Source organism: Oryctolagus cuniculus, chromosome 13 (assembly GCF_051225735.1).
Source record: "Oryctolagus cuniculus isolate XC-2025 breed Fujian yellow rabbit chromosome 13, ASM5122573v1, whole genome shotgun sequence".
In the NCBI taxonomy this organism is placed as follows: Eukaryota; Metazoa; Chordata; class Mammalia; order Lagomorpha; family Leporidae; genus Oryctolagus; species Oryctolagus cuniculus.
Genome location: NC_142879.1, coordinates 35,079,379 through 35,094,616, shown reverse-complemented (window position 1 = coordinate 35,094,616; position 15,238 = coordinate 35,079,379). Strand labels below are relative to the sequence as shown.

General features: G+C 48.8%; 1 protein-coding gene across 1 annotated transcript; it reads right to left on the bottom strand.

The window, feature by feature from the left end:
• Window positions 1–1,795: 1,795 nt before the first annotated feature.
• Window positions 1,796–14,499, bottom strand: C13H1orf115 (chromosome 13 C1orf115 homolog). Its single transcript, XM_002717500.6, has 2 exons — window positions 14,160–14,499; window positions 1,796–4,372 (listed from the first exon to the last, which is right to left on the bottom strand). The coding sequence occupies exons 1-2, from the start codon at window positions 14,457–14,459 to the stop codon at window positions 4,253–4,255; spliced, it is 420 nt and encodes a 139-aa protein (XP_002717546.1). The 5' UTR covers window positions 14,460–14,499; the 3' UTR covers window positions 1,796–4,252.
• Between the last annotated feature and the right edge of the window lie 739 nt (window positions 14,500–15,238).

Below are 15,238 nucleotides of genomic sequence, written 5' to 3'. Positions count from 1 at the left end.
TTACAGGGAGATCTATAATCTGCTTAAAACAGATTGATGGCCTTCAAGTCTAGACACCAAGAGATACCTGAAATAAAAGGATTTATTGAGTCCTAACAAATGCCAGTCAGAAAGGAACTTCCCTGTGCCACCCATAGCAAGGCTAGGCAGAGGTGGGAACAGTGTCAGCTGGACCAGAACTAAGAGCATTGACATTTGGTGGAAGGAAGACCAAGCTGCCTACATTGAACCTATTTTGGGTATTGATAAGAGCGGTAAGGGAGACAGCACTGGGTACAGGAATTAAAACTCAGCTTGAGATGCCCACATCCTACACTGGAGTACCTAGGTGGGTGCTGGCTTTGCTTCCGATTCCCAGCGTCCTGCTAATGCAGACCCTGGAGGCAGCAGGTAATGGCCCAGGTGGTTGGGTCTGTGCCATCCACACAGGACACCCAGTTTGAGTTTCTGGATCCTAGCTTCAGGCTGGCCCAGACGCAGCTGTTGCAGTCATTTGGGAAATAGATCAATGGATGGGAGTGCATGTTCTCTCTGTCCCCTCTCTCTCTCTTCTTCCCTCTCAGCCTTTCAAATGAATGAAATAAATAATTAGAACATGTTAAAAAGAGGGGCAGGACAAGACAATGCAGGCAAAGTTTTGGGATAGGACAGTCTACAAGAAGTGCAAGGATACTTCAGAGAGTTTGTGGACAACGAGATTAAAAGACAAGTTTATTCTGGTGCAAAAAATTAGAAACTCATGCAGTGCTTTTCATAGTACTCATTTTCCATGAACGTGTTGAAGACCCCTGGTGCTTGTTGCTTCTTCATTGCTGGGGGTTGCAAGCAGGACGTGATGATCCCAACAGTCCTCCTGGGGCTATGAGTCAAGGGTGTAGCATGCCTTTAAGAACAGGGAGCATTCTTTAGTTGTTATTGTTGGTTTTGCCTGGCCTGGAGCTTCTAGTTGAGGAGCTTATCTCTCCTCTCCTCCAGCCTCAGGTCTTGCAACTAGATTTATGATATCTCAGAATTTTTCCACTATCAGCATTGCAGAGTTAATTCAGTTTATCTGTACCCCCAGAGAGTCAGGGACCAGAAAGTCACTATGGGTAACAGAAGCTGGATCCATCAAACACCACAATCAGGGCGCTACCATTTGCAGGGGGACTACTGGAGGGGGAGACGGGAGGTCTGAGTTCAAGTCCTGCTTCTGGAGTCAGGAGATTCTTGTAGGGGTTTCTCTGATAAGGCACAGTGCTGGACAGAGGACTGAAAACAGAGGTTCCTTCCCTCTGCTTTGCACTGAGCCTGGCAGCAGGTTGGCACCACAGCCCCCCATCCTGCAGAGCAGATAATCTGATGGCCGCCCAGGCCCTCTCCTCTCCTCTGCCTTCACCCCACCACCTGTAGCGTCTAGGAGGATTCAGGGAGCAAGCAGGTCACATTTGCTCAGCATGGGGCTGCCCTCCTGGCAGGGGCCTGGGGACCAGCACTTCTCAGTCCTGAACAGTCGCGCTGAACATTGCCAATGCTTCCAGGAAATAGAGCAGCTTGGCCCCGTGCTGGACTCTGTAAATCTGAATAGAAGTTTCTGGAAGCTTGTATTTTTAAGAATGATGCACTGAGGATCCTGCACGTGAAACGTGTTTTGGGAGGGGGACTGGCTCCTAGAGAATTGTTGTTTTATACCCAAGCAGGGTTTCCAGGTAAATCAGGGCACCCCCTTTCCTCTGGCCCGAGGGAGTAGCCTGGGGGCAGCCATGGGCTCCCCAGGAAGGTCTCTCTCCCTCTCACACACAAACACACAGAAACCTTAAACAACTTGGCATTTTTATTAACAGGGCAAGAGAAGGATACAAAAGAAGCCTCTTGATGAAACACAAAAAGGGGGAGCTCTAACTCATTTCTCAGTAGGGTGAGAGTCTAGACAGTTCAACAGGGGCCAAGGTTATGGGCAGTGTAGTTCAAGTTCTTCAGCTCAAGGAACTGAGCATATGAAATCCACAGGAGCCCAGCCTGGACTCTGCAGGCAGAGTGTCAGTGGGAGGTCCATCTTCTGTACAGGTGAACTTGATCCCCAGGACAATCCCTGTGGGGTTTTGTTTTTTGACATTTCTGAGTTAATTCTTAACCAGATTTTAGGAATTACAGGGCCAGATGTGCTTGACCTTGTAGTTTTTCCAATATGGAGGTTGGGGGGCAGGGAGGTGGAAAAGGACTTTCTTGGATAGACTCCCAGGCAAGGAAAGGTCTCGGCAGCTCTCGTCCCTTCCCTGCGTCATTACCACTCCCCAGGACTTCCTGGGTTCCCTGGTTCTGCTCTGCATCACTGAGCCACTGGGAAGGAGTCCCAAAAACCTCCTGTCTTCTGCAGCAAGCAGCCCTCACTGGCCCTCACCTCTTTCTTGCTAACTCTGGCTCTTTCTTCCATTTCTCTGTCTCTTCTTTTCTCTGACTCCCAGTGTTGCCAGGCAAGCCATGATTGTCCCACATGCATAAAAATGTGCCATGGGTCACTTGGCATCATCTGAGCTAAAACAACATGGTCTCTCTTCTCCTCACAAATGTTAATGATGCAGGAACTGGTCCTGGTGTATCATGTACATGAGCCTCCAGAAGGGGGAACTAAGACTACAGAGCTACAGCTGTTTCCACCCTGTCCTTTGTCCATCTGTCTGTCTGCCTTTCTACCCTCTCCACCTTCCAATAGCTCTTGGTTGGGCTTGATCCTCAATGCTTGGAACATCCCTTGCATGTCCTGGGAAAACCCCTGGGGCAAAAGTAGGCGTGGCCTGATCCTCCAGAGAGGTCACACAGGATTTGTGGGTGTCCCGGTCACAAAGGCAGAATGGTGGCTTACAGTGGAGGTTGGCAAAAGGGCGCAGTAAGAGGTCCCTCTTCTTCCTTTCCCCTGCCTTTCCAGGGGCCCACAGCATTATCCTTGTTGATAATCAGACTCAGGCATCAAATTTACTCCAACCTTTGGGCCCGGTGAGATGCGGTCAAGAGAAGGAAGGATGCTACAAAAGCTCATGCCAGTTCCTGAGCCCCAGAGGGGTTTTGAGGACCACCACTGCACCTCCCCAGCACCTACCCAGAGCCAAGGGCCCAGCCCACCTCAATTCCTCAACACAAAGAATCTTACCCTCCCTCCTTCCCTCACTGCCAGCTGCACATTCATGTAGAGATGGGTGAAAATGACAAATGGCTTCTGGACTTCCACTGATCTCTTCTGACATCCGCATCGCCTAGTTTCCACTTCCTTTATAACTGTCTTGCACTTACTGGTTCCTTCTCTGAATCCTCATTTTCATTCACAGGTGTTTTGCCTCCCTCTCCTCTCTCTTATTGACCCCTGTGCCCCAGAACAAAGCACCCTTGGCCAGCCCATTGCAGAGCGGTTGTCGGGAGTAAGCCAAAGCTGCTAGGATGCCTAGGCTGCCAGCCAGCCATGCATTTGCAGGGGAGCCTGGCCAGCCCCAAACACATGGCTGGGTATATATATATATATATATATATATATATATAGCCCTCAGGTGCTAGCTCTCAATCAACCCGTCCCAGCTACCCAACCGCATCTGAACTTACCCTCCCTCCTTCCCTCACTGCCAGCTGCACATTCATGTAGAGATGGGTGAAAATGACAAGCTTTTATCTGCTTCAAACATTCAGGACACAACTGTCAGCACAGTTTTCAAAGTAGCATAGCCTTCAAAGAGATTTTTGTCTTCCTTCCTTCTTCCCAAGCCTGTAATTAAATTCCTGGTGACAGAGTGGTGGAGGAAGGAGACGAGGGAGAAATAAACAGCTCTTTTACTGCCTGAGGGATGAAGGAAGCCAAGGGCTGCGAGTGCTCCTGTCAGTCCATGATCTTTCCAGAAGAATCCAGAAAGCCATCTGACTCCAGGTCAGCATCTTCTTGCCTCCTCAAAATCACCACTCTGCTACCCACACATACTGCTTGAATCTGTCTGGTGTTTTTCTCCACCCTAGTCCTTGCTGCCTTCACATGGAGTTTCTGGCTTTAGCAAACTAAGCCCAAACCTAACCTTGGCCTAATTCTCTGCAGGACTGACCACTGGATCCACTTGTGTCTGAGAGACAAGAAAAGCTCAGCAGATGGGCAGGGACAAACACTCATCCAATTCAACAGACATTGTTTCTCTTCCAAGTGTTCTGTGAGTTCAAGTCCGACAGGCTCCTGGATTCGCACTGTTTCCTGAGCAGAGGCTTCCATTCTTTCTTGTGACACCTGCCCCAGTGGCTCCCACTAGCGCACAAATGACACGACGCTGGTGGCTACTCCAAAAGGGGCAGAGTAGGCTGCAGCGAATCCTTGCAGGCCAATGACTATGTAGAGGCATCCTTTGGTGATGACCTTCCCAACATTCTATTATTAGAAATGGAAAAGAAAATAAATTAGGTTAGGCAATTTTTTAGCTTCCCCCTGAGTCATGGCAACATACAGGGAGACTTATATTTCCTCATTCTCCCATGGCAACATAGCAGGTTACTGTGTTTCCTTATGGCTGCTATCCCACGCGGACTCCCCACCAAGGACACATGGCATCTCACAGCAGACTGCTTTCAAACACAGCACACTTCCAGATCATTCAGAGATTACTATTATCTGAGTACAATTTGGATTGCAACCTCATGTATTTAAACCCTGAAGTCATAAATTAATGGCACTGTGGCCGATTGTGGCATAGCAGGTAAAGCCACCACCTGCAGTGCCGGCATCCCATATGGGTGTCGGTTTGAGTCCCAGCTACTCCACTTCCAATCCAGCTCTCTGCTATGGCCTGGGAAAGCAGTAGAAGATGGTCCAAGTCCTTGGGCCCCTGCACACTCACGGGAGACCAGGTAGAACCTCCTGTCTCTTGGCTTCAGATTGGCTCAGCTCTAGCCACTGTGGCCATTTGGGGAGTGAACCAGCATATGGAAGGCTTCTCTCTCTCTCTCTCTCTCTCTCTCTGCCTCTGCCTCTCTGTAGTTCTGCCTTTCAAATAAATCTTTAAAAAAACGTAATGGCACTAAAATAGTGGAAACTTAATCCAGCTAGAGTGTGGAGGAGGTGGGCCTAAATGAGAGGGTTGTTATAAAAACCTGAGCTGGGCCAAGCCACTCGCTCTTGCTTCCTGGCTACCATGTGGTCCTTCCTCTGTATGCACTCTGCCATTGCTATTTGCCACCCTCACCAAAGGCCCAACCAGTGGGGCTACCTGACACTGTACTTGAACCTCCAAAACTGTGAGCTAAATAAACATTTCTCTTTATAAGGTTAGTTTCTTCAGGTATTTGGTTATAGTAACAAAAGGGTGACCAATATAGATACCTTCTTTAAGACAGCAGTGAAACTACCAGTTCTAAATCAAACCAGTTCTATTTTTTAAACCAAAGCCTATTTCTCTTCTCTGCTCCAGCTAAAAGTTCATGGGTAATCAGCAGGATGGGTCAAGTCTTTCATTCACCTCATCTGCAAACCCATCCTGCCCTCCCTCTGCCTCCAAGATGTGTTTTTGTCTCACCTATATCTGCCTTTCTCTAAGAACAGTACTCGCATAAGTCACACATCTCCAGTACAATGACACACTCCTTGAGGGTGGCAATTCGGCAGTGCTTTCTTGTTCTGCACTCCTCTTCCACCTCCTCTTCCTCTTTTCCCTCCTCTTTTCTCCCTCTGTCTCCCCCTCCTCCCCTTGTCCTCCCTCTCTCATCCCTTCCCTCTCCTCCCCTCCCCCCTCCCCCACAAGACCCAGTACTGGATAGGGGATATCCAAGGGATTCAAGTGGAATTGCCACAGAAAAAAGAACCACCACCAATGACTAACATTGATTGCACTGTTTCCTTTGGTCTTCCCCTCTCTCCACCCTCAACTTCTGTTATCATTCCTGGTGACATCAACATCTATGTACATGACCTGGAGCTTATCTCATCACACATATTGCCTCTCAGGACTTTGGCTTTTCCAACTACAATAACCACACTGATTGGTTTCACTTAAAATACCTGATTGCAACAACAAAACTTGCTTTGACTTCCAACACTGCCTGGCAAACATACTCACCCTGTCTATAGTGGACTGACTTTTCCTCTCTCCCAGATGCTACCTCATCCCCATTCCTTTACCTTCATACTGCCCTCCACCCCAACACACACACACACACACACACACACACACACATGCAAGCATAATTTCTACATCTGCTTTGGATGATCCAATTTCACCTTCCACTGAAAACAATCAGACATAATCAGGGACCTTGTTCATCTTCCCTTCACTGTCTACAAACCAACGTAATGCTGCTCTCAGCTTCTCCCAACTTACCTGCGTCCTTGTGGGAAAAAGAGACCCCCTCCCTTTTGGCCATTCCAATGAAACCATCATTCTCTTCCTCTCCATTGGACCATTCTCAGTAGCTCAGACATATAGGGGATCTTCAAGAAGTTCATGGAAAATGCATATTATAAGAAATAAAACCCTATTCATGGATTTCAGATTTTTTTTGCACCAAAATAAACTTATCCTTTAAATCCATTCCTCCATGAACTTTCTGAGGTACTCTCAGAGGGTCAGGTATCATCTTGACTCCATATCTTCCTCTGCCTATAGGTCTAGGTTCTCCTTCATGCCCAAGTGACTGACAGAGACACCCACACACAGAGCCTCCACTTCCATACTTCTTATTCCCTCTTACTCTGCCTCCTGCCCTCAGGCAACCAGAAACTGCATGGTTATGGCCATCTACAGTCTCCGTGTTGCCTGAGCCAATTGACACTTGGTTTTCCTCTCCCTGATCTCTTGTTTTTTTTTTTTTCTTTTTTCTTTTTTTAAGATTTTTATTTACTTATTTATTTATTTGAAAGGCAGAGCAACAGAGGGGGGAGGGGGAAGGAGGAGGAGGAGAGAGGGAGGGAGAGAGAGACAGAGACAGAGACAGAGAGAGTGAGTCTTCCATCTGATGGTTCACTCCCCAAATCCCTGCAGGAGCCTGGTCTGGGCCAAGCTGAAGCCAAAAACCAGGAAGTCCATTCAGATATCCCCCATGGGTGGCAGGGGCCCAAGGATTTGCCTCCCTAGGTGCATCAGCAGTGAGCTGGACCAGAAGCAGAGTAGCTGGGACTCAAACTGATTCTCCAATACGGGATGCCAGTGTTGCAAGCAACAGCTTAATCTGCTGCACCGCAACACTGGCCCCTCTCGGCAGTGTTTGACGCATGTTTGTTGGTGAAACAGTTGTTTGATCTCTTTGATTCTGTATTCTCTTGGTTCTTGCCTACCTCATAAAATGCTCCTCCTCAATTTTCTTTTTTAAATTTATTTATTTCTTTGAATGTCAGAGTTACACTGAGAAGGAGAGACAGACAGAGAGAGAGAGAGAGAGAGAGTGACAGACAGACAGACAGAGGTCTTCCATCCACTGGTTCACTCCCTAGATGACTGCAGCTGCGCTGATCTGAAGCCAGGAGCCAGGAGCTTCCTCCAGGTCTTCCCACATGGATGCAGGAGCCCAAGGATTTGGACCATCTTCTACCGCCTTCCCAGGTCACAGCAAACTGCTGGATCAGAGGTGGAGCAGCCGAGACTGGAACCGCAGTCCATATGGGATGCTGGCACTGCAGGTGGCGGCTTTACCCGCTATGCCACAGTGCCAGCCCGCTCAACTTTCTTTACAGGATTAGATCTACCAATTCCTAAAACACTGGAGTTCTTCAGTACTCAGTGCTGGGAGTCTCTCTCTCTCTCTCTCTCTGTTGCAGTGTCATCCATTTCTAATGACTTTAAAGTGTTTCCTGGATGCTGATAACTCCTTAACTCAAACACTCAGTTCTCTATTTGAGGTCTCCATCTGTTGAGACTTCATTGTTTCTTGGCACACGTTTCTGTACTGTAGCTAGCAAATAACCTAACTTTGATTGACTCCTGGTATGTTCCAAGTGGATTTTGGCCATAAGGCTTCAACAAGAGTGAAGCACAAGGGAGTTATATTTATCTGAATTGTATAGTGGGTATATGGCAGAGCTGAGATACAATCCCAAATCTCAATTCAGGGTTAATCCCATAGTCACATCCCTTCTTTTTCCTTTTAAATGAAAGGTTTGAAGGTTTGTTTTATTTATTTGAAAGGAAGAGTGAGAGAGAGACAGAGACAGAGAGAGATCTTTCATCAGCTGATTCACTCCTGAAATGACCACAATAACCAGGTCTGGGCTTGGCTGAAGCCAAGAGCCAGGAACTCCATCCAGGTTTCCTGTGTGGGTGGCAGGAACTCAAATATTTGAGCCATCATATGCTGCTTTCCCAGATGCAGTATCAGGGAGCTGGATTGGAAGCAGAGCTGCCTGGACTCAAACCAGGGCTCTGATAACGGATGCAGGTGTCACAAGCAGAGGCTTAACCCATTGGGCCGAAACACCAGCACCTACCTCCCTTTAATGGAGGCGTTAGGTATTTAGCCTTGTAGTTAACTCCTTGCAGTCTGGCTGTGAATTCCAGCTTCATCACTCACCCAACTTCCTTTGACTTCATTTCCTAATCTGTACAATAGGAATATTCAGTTAAGAGGATTAAAAGAATCTATTCACAGAAGGCACTAAAATACTGCCTGGCACAAACTTCAGACACTATAAGTACCACAACATCAGCTACAAAATAACACTTGCTTTGTAACTGAGGTTTGGGGTGATGGCATACACACCCAAGATATTTTGCTATCTGTTTAGGAAAGTTTATTAGGGGCTTAACCTCCTATGATTTCTGACTTACTTGAGCTCTCTGTAGGTTGGAGTCCCTCACAGTAACACAAGGAGGGTGGGGACTTTCTTGTGCTCAATCCTGTATCCCCAGCACATGGAAGGAGTCTGTGGGGTTTCCTCTGGCATCTCACCTGCTAAATGATGAGCTTTGAGAGAACCAGGTAGTCCCTTCTCCTCAGGACACTAATCCCTGACACTGCTCTGTTGGGTTCTCAGTGAGACACCTTAGGACTCAGGCTCACGGTAGATGTGAGCGGGTATGAGAGTGATGCTGGTAAGAGATATGCTTCTGCAAATGTGTGATGAGATTCATCTGGAGAATTTTACTTACATGTTTGAAACAAAGTCAAGAGTGTTCCTTTACAAATAATGCCACCAGCGTCAAAATTGCCTGCCTTAAACTTGACCTTTTTGGCATTAGCACATTTTCTTCTGATATTTTTAAAAAGCTGCTTGTCACTTCATCTTTGCAAGTTGGAAAAAATCTACTAAAATAGCTCATTAACTGGAACATGACCAAAATACAGACTTGAGAAGGACAATGCAAACAAATATAAAATATCAACCACTTCAGTGTCATTTGAGGAAGCAGATTTGGAATCTTTGGACCTGAGTGAAATTTGACTTGGCTAATCTCAGAGGGGCACTTGGAGTGGAGTGGAGTGGCACGGGCAAGTGTGCCAGGTTGAATAATGTGCCCTCCCCAAGAGACTCAAGTCCTGATCTCTAGGACAGTGTATCACCTTATCTGACTAAAGCATTTTTGCAGCTGTGATTAAATTGAGGATCTTGAGATAGGAATTTATCCTGGGTGAGAAAAGGATGTAGAAGGAGTAGGACAAAGGTGATGTAATGATGAAAGCAGAGGGAGACAGAGAGGGTTGGTTTAAGGAGTCTATGCCACTGGCCCTGAGGATGAGAGCAGGGGGTTTCGGGGAGCCTCCAGGAGGAGCCCTCGCTGCTGATATTAGCTCAGCAAGACTTCTGGCCTCCAGAGCTGTTGGAGAATGAACCTATGCCACTCTAAGCTATAACACTGGTGGTCATTGCTACAGCAGTCAGAGGAAATTAATTTAGGGAATGAGTCTCTCTGGGCCAGATTTGTTCAAGTACAACTCCCCAGTGATGTCATCAGGTCCACGTACCCCGGCAACATCAGTAATCACTCCCCTCCCCAGGCTTTCAAAAGGAAATCAACTCTCAGCCAAGGCAAGGTCCAATATAAAGTTATGCAATTCTGCCAGGACCTAGCACAATCCTGAGGGGTGTGGTCAGCTACAGAGGCTTTTGTTTGTTTTGTTTTTAAATTAGAGCTCACTTAAAAATCAATAAAAAGGGGCCACCTGCAGTGCCAGCATCTCATATGGGCGCCAGTTCGAGTCTTGGCTGCTCCACTTCTGATCCAGCTCTCTGCTATGGCCTGGGAAAGCAGTGGAAGATGGCCCAAATCCTTGGGCCCCTGCACCCACGTGGAAGACCTGGAAGAAGCTCCTGGCTCCTGGCTTCAGATCAGTGCAGCTCCAGCCATTGCCGCCATCTGGGGAGTGAACCTGTGGATGGAAGACCTCTCTCTCTCTCTCTCTCTCTCTCTCTCTCTGCCTCTCCTTCTCTCTCTGTGTAACTCCTACTTTCAAGTAAATAAATAATTCTAAAAAAAAAAAAAAAAAGAAAAAGAAAAGAGGCAGACTGGGCCTGTGCTCTACCCCACGGGTAATGGCAGTAACATAACCGCTACCAGGTGCCATGCCAGGTATACTCTAAGATCTCCTCTTGAATTGATTCATTTACTCCTTACAATCCTAAAATTATCTTACACTATAAATGGGGAAACTGAGGCAGAGAAATGCAGGCAGATCCCCAGGTCTTGGAGCAAGCAGATGGCTGGGCAGGGCTGCACCACCATGCGCTTACCCGCTTCTTGCCACCAGGGGACACTTCTCTACTGCTTACATTAAAGGTTATTTCACCCACTGATTTTCCATCCCCTGAATTCCCCCCTCCACCCTGCTCCTCACTGCCCAGTGAACAAAATTTAATTACTTTCCTTATCTGAACTTTTCCCTGTGGCTCGCAAGTGTGATTGGGAAAAGTGACCTCAATTTAAGCTAAGTTTTGGGGAGTGCTCTACCTCTTCCAATGCACAGGCTTCTGCCTGGGACGGGGCCAGCTCAGACTCCTGGCTTTTCTGCCTGCCAGCTGCGCAGTCTTCATTTTCTTAAGTGTCCACTATAACATGGGGGTGACCACAGCTTTCCAAGGTTATTGAAAGGACTCAGGGTGCCTGCATTCTGGAGTAGCAGGGCAAACATGCAAGGATTTCAAAAAGTCCATGAAAAGCTCATCTTAAAAGTTTATTTTGGTGCAAAAAAATTTGAACTCCATGTATAGAATCTTCCTAGCATGCATTCTCCATGACCTTTTTGAAGACTCCTCCCTTGCACTTAGCAGAGGTAACTTTAACAATAAACCCAACACATGAATGCCATTATCACTACTTACAAATCAGGGAGAATGTTGACTGGCAAGAATCCCAGACACACAGGCTCTGGGATGGCTGGAACAGCCCAGTTTTGGGCTTGACCCTTGGTTGGGGCTATGAGGGCAGCAGGGGGTGTGAGTCCACCTTCCCCTATTTTGCGAAGTCAAACACCTTTCTTTGAATGGAAGCAGGTGGGTGCTTGGGTGATGGATTTGGGTGATGAAGAGGAATTTTAATTTTCCTTTCTTGAAGCAAGTGTGTTTGTTAATAATGTACGGCTGCTTGCATAGCACTGCCTTCTCCACTGGGAGCCCACGAAACATAAAACTTGAGCTGGTAACTAAAGCAGGTAAAACCACCTCCCCACCTTTCTAGTTGAACCTTGGCTGTTCTCATGGCTTTTCAGCAAAGTGGGGCCACCTGCTTTCTTCCTCTACATGGGAGCCTGGTTCCCCTCTGGGCTGGCTCTGCAGAAGTGCAAGCTGAAGTTGCCCCTCTGAAGGGCAGAAAGGCCACGTCCAGCCCTGAGGTGACGAGGTCCTGTCCCCTGGCCTCCGAAGCCTCCTGAGCTAGTGCGTGTCACTCCGGAGCTCTCCTACATCCACACCTCTGCTGGCACTGTTCCTCCACTCCTTCTCTACCTGCCAATTTATTTTATCTTTCACTTGAGGCAAAATTTACATAAAAGTAGCCACTTAAATTTTCCCCTTCAGTGGCACCAGCAGTGTTGTGAAACCACCGCTTTTATCGGTTCTAAACCATTTTCCTCATTCCAAAAGGAAAACAAATACCTCTGTTAAGCAGATGCTCTCTACTCCTCCTGCCTCCAGTCTCTGGCAACCACCAATCTGCATTCCATATCTCTGGGTTTACCGGCTCTGGGTTCTTTCTATACACAGAGCCACACATGCAGCATATGACCTTGTGGGTCTGCCTTATTTCACTTAGCATAATGTTCTCAAGGATCACCCATGTGGTAGCACGTGTGAGCACTTAATATATTTTGATGGCTGAATAATATTCCATTGTATAGATATATGACATTTTGCTTATTCATTGATCCATTGATGAACATTCGGGTTGCTTTCACCTCTCACTGTTGTAAATAAGGCTTCTATGAATATGGGTGTATACACTTGAGTACTGTTGAGTACTATTTTCAGCTGAGGCTAAGCACTGGTTTTCAGTCTCTTTGGTTATATAGCTAGGATAGAATTGCTGGACCATAGGCAACTTCTGTATTTAACTTTTTGAGGAAACACCAAATTGTTTTCCACAGTGGCTAATCCATTTTATATTCTCACCAGCTAGGTGAGTTTCTCCATATTCTCACCAACACTAGTTTTTTCTATTTTTTTTTCTTTTTTTTTTTCTTTTCTTTTCTTTTTTGACAGGCAGAGTGGATAGTGAGAGAGAGAGACATAGAGAAAGGTCTTCCTTTGCAGTTGGTTCACCCTCCAATGGCTGCCACGGCTGGCACGCTGCGGCCGGCACACTGAGCTGATCCGAAGGCAGGAGCCAGGTGCTTCTCCTGGTCTCCCATGGGGTGCAGGGCCCAAGCACTTGGGCCATCCTCCACTGCCTTCCCGGGCCACAGCAGAGAGCTGGCCTGGAAGAGGGGCAACCGGGACAGAATCCAGTGCCCCGCCGAGACTAGAACCCGGCGCCGCTAGGTGGAGGATTAGCCTAGTGAGCTGCGGCACCGGCCAGTTTTTTCTATTATTTCTATACATGTTGCAGCCATAGTAATGAGTGTAAAGGGGAATCTCATGTTTATCTGGTGAAATCTTAAGTAATCCTTCAGGTTTCCCATGACTGTAATTTGAAACCTTCCCTGATTTCAGTCTCACTCTTGAGGAGTTACCTGCCTCAGCCCTGGGTCATGGGCCCCACGGTGGTGCCCCAGCTATGCCAGTGTCTCCCCAGGAAGCCCCAGACTCCTGCAGGGCAGGGCTGCTGCTTATTCTTATTCATGTCTCTACCGCTTGGCACAATGCCTAGCACATAGTGAGGGCCCCAAGCTATCTTCGAGTGCGGTCCCTGAGCTGAGTTTCTGCATTATCAATGCACCAGCTGAGAGGCCAATGATGGCTTCTTTAGGCTCAGTTGGGACCGGGAAGTGACAGGATTAGTCCTAGCATTGCCTTAAGCCTTGAAGTCCCAACTCTATGGTTTTTGTTAGGGCATTTCACCTCTGCTGACTTGGGAGCCACTCTGAAAGCTGCGATCACACTTTAAAGAGCCTGATGAACCTAAGCTCCAGGTGTGGAGAGCGAATGGCTTCAGGTTGAATAGGAGGACACCGAGGAGCACAAATAACAGACAATAATCAGGTGGCGCCCAGGGCCTTGGGCCAGGACACAAAGACCTCTGTGATTCATCCAGGTCAAGGGTCTCTGGGTCTCTCTCGGCCCCCACCCCTTGTCGCTGGCTAGAAGAGAAAAGTAGGTTCAACAGGTTATTTATGCATTTATTGAGCTCCCAGGCCCCAGAAATAACCCTGAGAGCACTGGGAAAGACAGTCCAAACATTTCTGAGCTAGTGGGTTATCCTGAAGGGGATGTTGGCAGAGAACATAAACTAGGCTGCCACTCCTCACTTTCCAACTGGGTCACCTCCAAGTCACCTAGCTGCGATGAAGCGCCAGCGTTCCCATCTGTCCGGGGACACCATTCCTGTCCTGCCTGGTTGATCAGCGAACTAGAGCGGCAAGATCCCCCCTTGAGAACGCTACTGACCCGAGCCCGTGCCAGTGTCCACCCGGACTTGCCCGTGGCTGGGAGCAGAAATGGGACTGGGGCGGCACGCAGGTGCAGCGCAGGGCGGCTCTTCTGGGGCCGACGGTGGGGACCATCTCCCGACACCCAGCCGGTTCCTCGGGAGTCCCCAACCCGAGATGAGCCAAGACCCCGCGGGGGTGCAGGCGCACTGCCCTACCTTGCCATACTTCTTCAGCTTTTGCCGGTACCTCTTCTTGGGCTTGTCGCCCTGCGTCGCCTCCTCTAGCGGTTCATAGCGCTCTGGCAGGCCAGCAAGGTGCACCCTACGCGCGCTCCGGGCCCCCGGGCGCGGCTCACTCTCCTCGCTCGCGCCGCTCTCGGCCGCCTCGTCCCCGCACTCCAGGTGCTCCAGGATGGCATCCGCCTCCTCGTCCCCGTCCGTCTGCCGTCGCCCTCGGGGCCCGCGGCGCGGGAAGGTGCGCGCCGCCTTGTTTCGGAGCCTGGCTCCCACCGTCATGATTCCGACACTTCTCTGGCGAAACTCTCAGCCCGAAGACGCCAACCTTTGCTCCCTGCCCGCTCCTCCGCCCCAGCCCCAACGGGGTTGGGCGCTTAGGGGTCGCAGCGCCCTCTGGCCGTGGGGTCCGGGACTGCGGCAGGTGCACTCGGGGGCCCAGCCGGCCGCATCCCAGCTGTTGGCCAACAGAGCATCTCGTCCACTGGTGGAAAGCGACATGAGTTAGGAACACACAAACTCTTGCAACCACACCTGCAACTCATCAGTGACCCCCAGCTAACAACGGAACTCCATTTGCCAACGATCAAACTGACAGACAAGATGATGACTAATACAGATTACATTCAGGGGTGGTCATTGTGGCACAACAGGTTGAGCTACCACTTGCCAAGCCAGTATCCCACATGGTTGACTGTTCGAGTCCCAACTGCTTCACTTCCGATCCAGCTCCCTTCTAGTGCGCTGGGGAAGGCAGCGGGAGGATGGCCGAAGTGCTTCGGCACCTGCACCGACGCGGGAGACCCAGAAGCTCCTAACTCCTGGCTCCGAGCTTTGGCCTGGGTCTTTGCAGCCGTCTAGGGAGTGAACCAGTGGATGGAAGGTCTCTCTCTCTCTCTGTGTGTGTGTGTGTGTGTGTATTCCTCTCTCTGTAACTCCGATTCCCAAATGAGTAAATAAAAAAATATGTTCAGTGGTGGTGAGGGCATGGTGAGGTGGTCCTGAGGCACTGTTCACGAGGGTGCGACTCCTGGGCAAGCTTTTGTAAAGGAGACCTGAAG

What these genes read in the sequence shown, in the direction of transcription:
- C13H1orf115 (XM_002717500.6), bottom strand. Translation starts at nt 14,459, where the DNA reads ATGACGGTGGGAGCCAGGCTCCGAAACAAGGCGGCGCGCACCTTCCCG. An exon ending in AGCTGAAGAAGTATGGCAAG is followed by an intron (nt 4,373 to 14,159) that starts GTAGGGCAGTGC and finishes TTCTAATAATAG; the next exon opens with AATGTTGGGAAGGTCATCAC.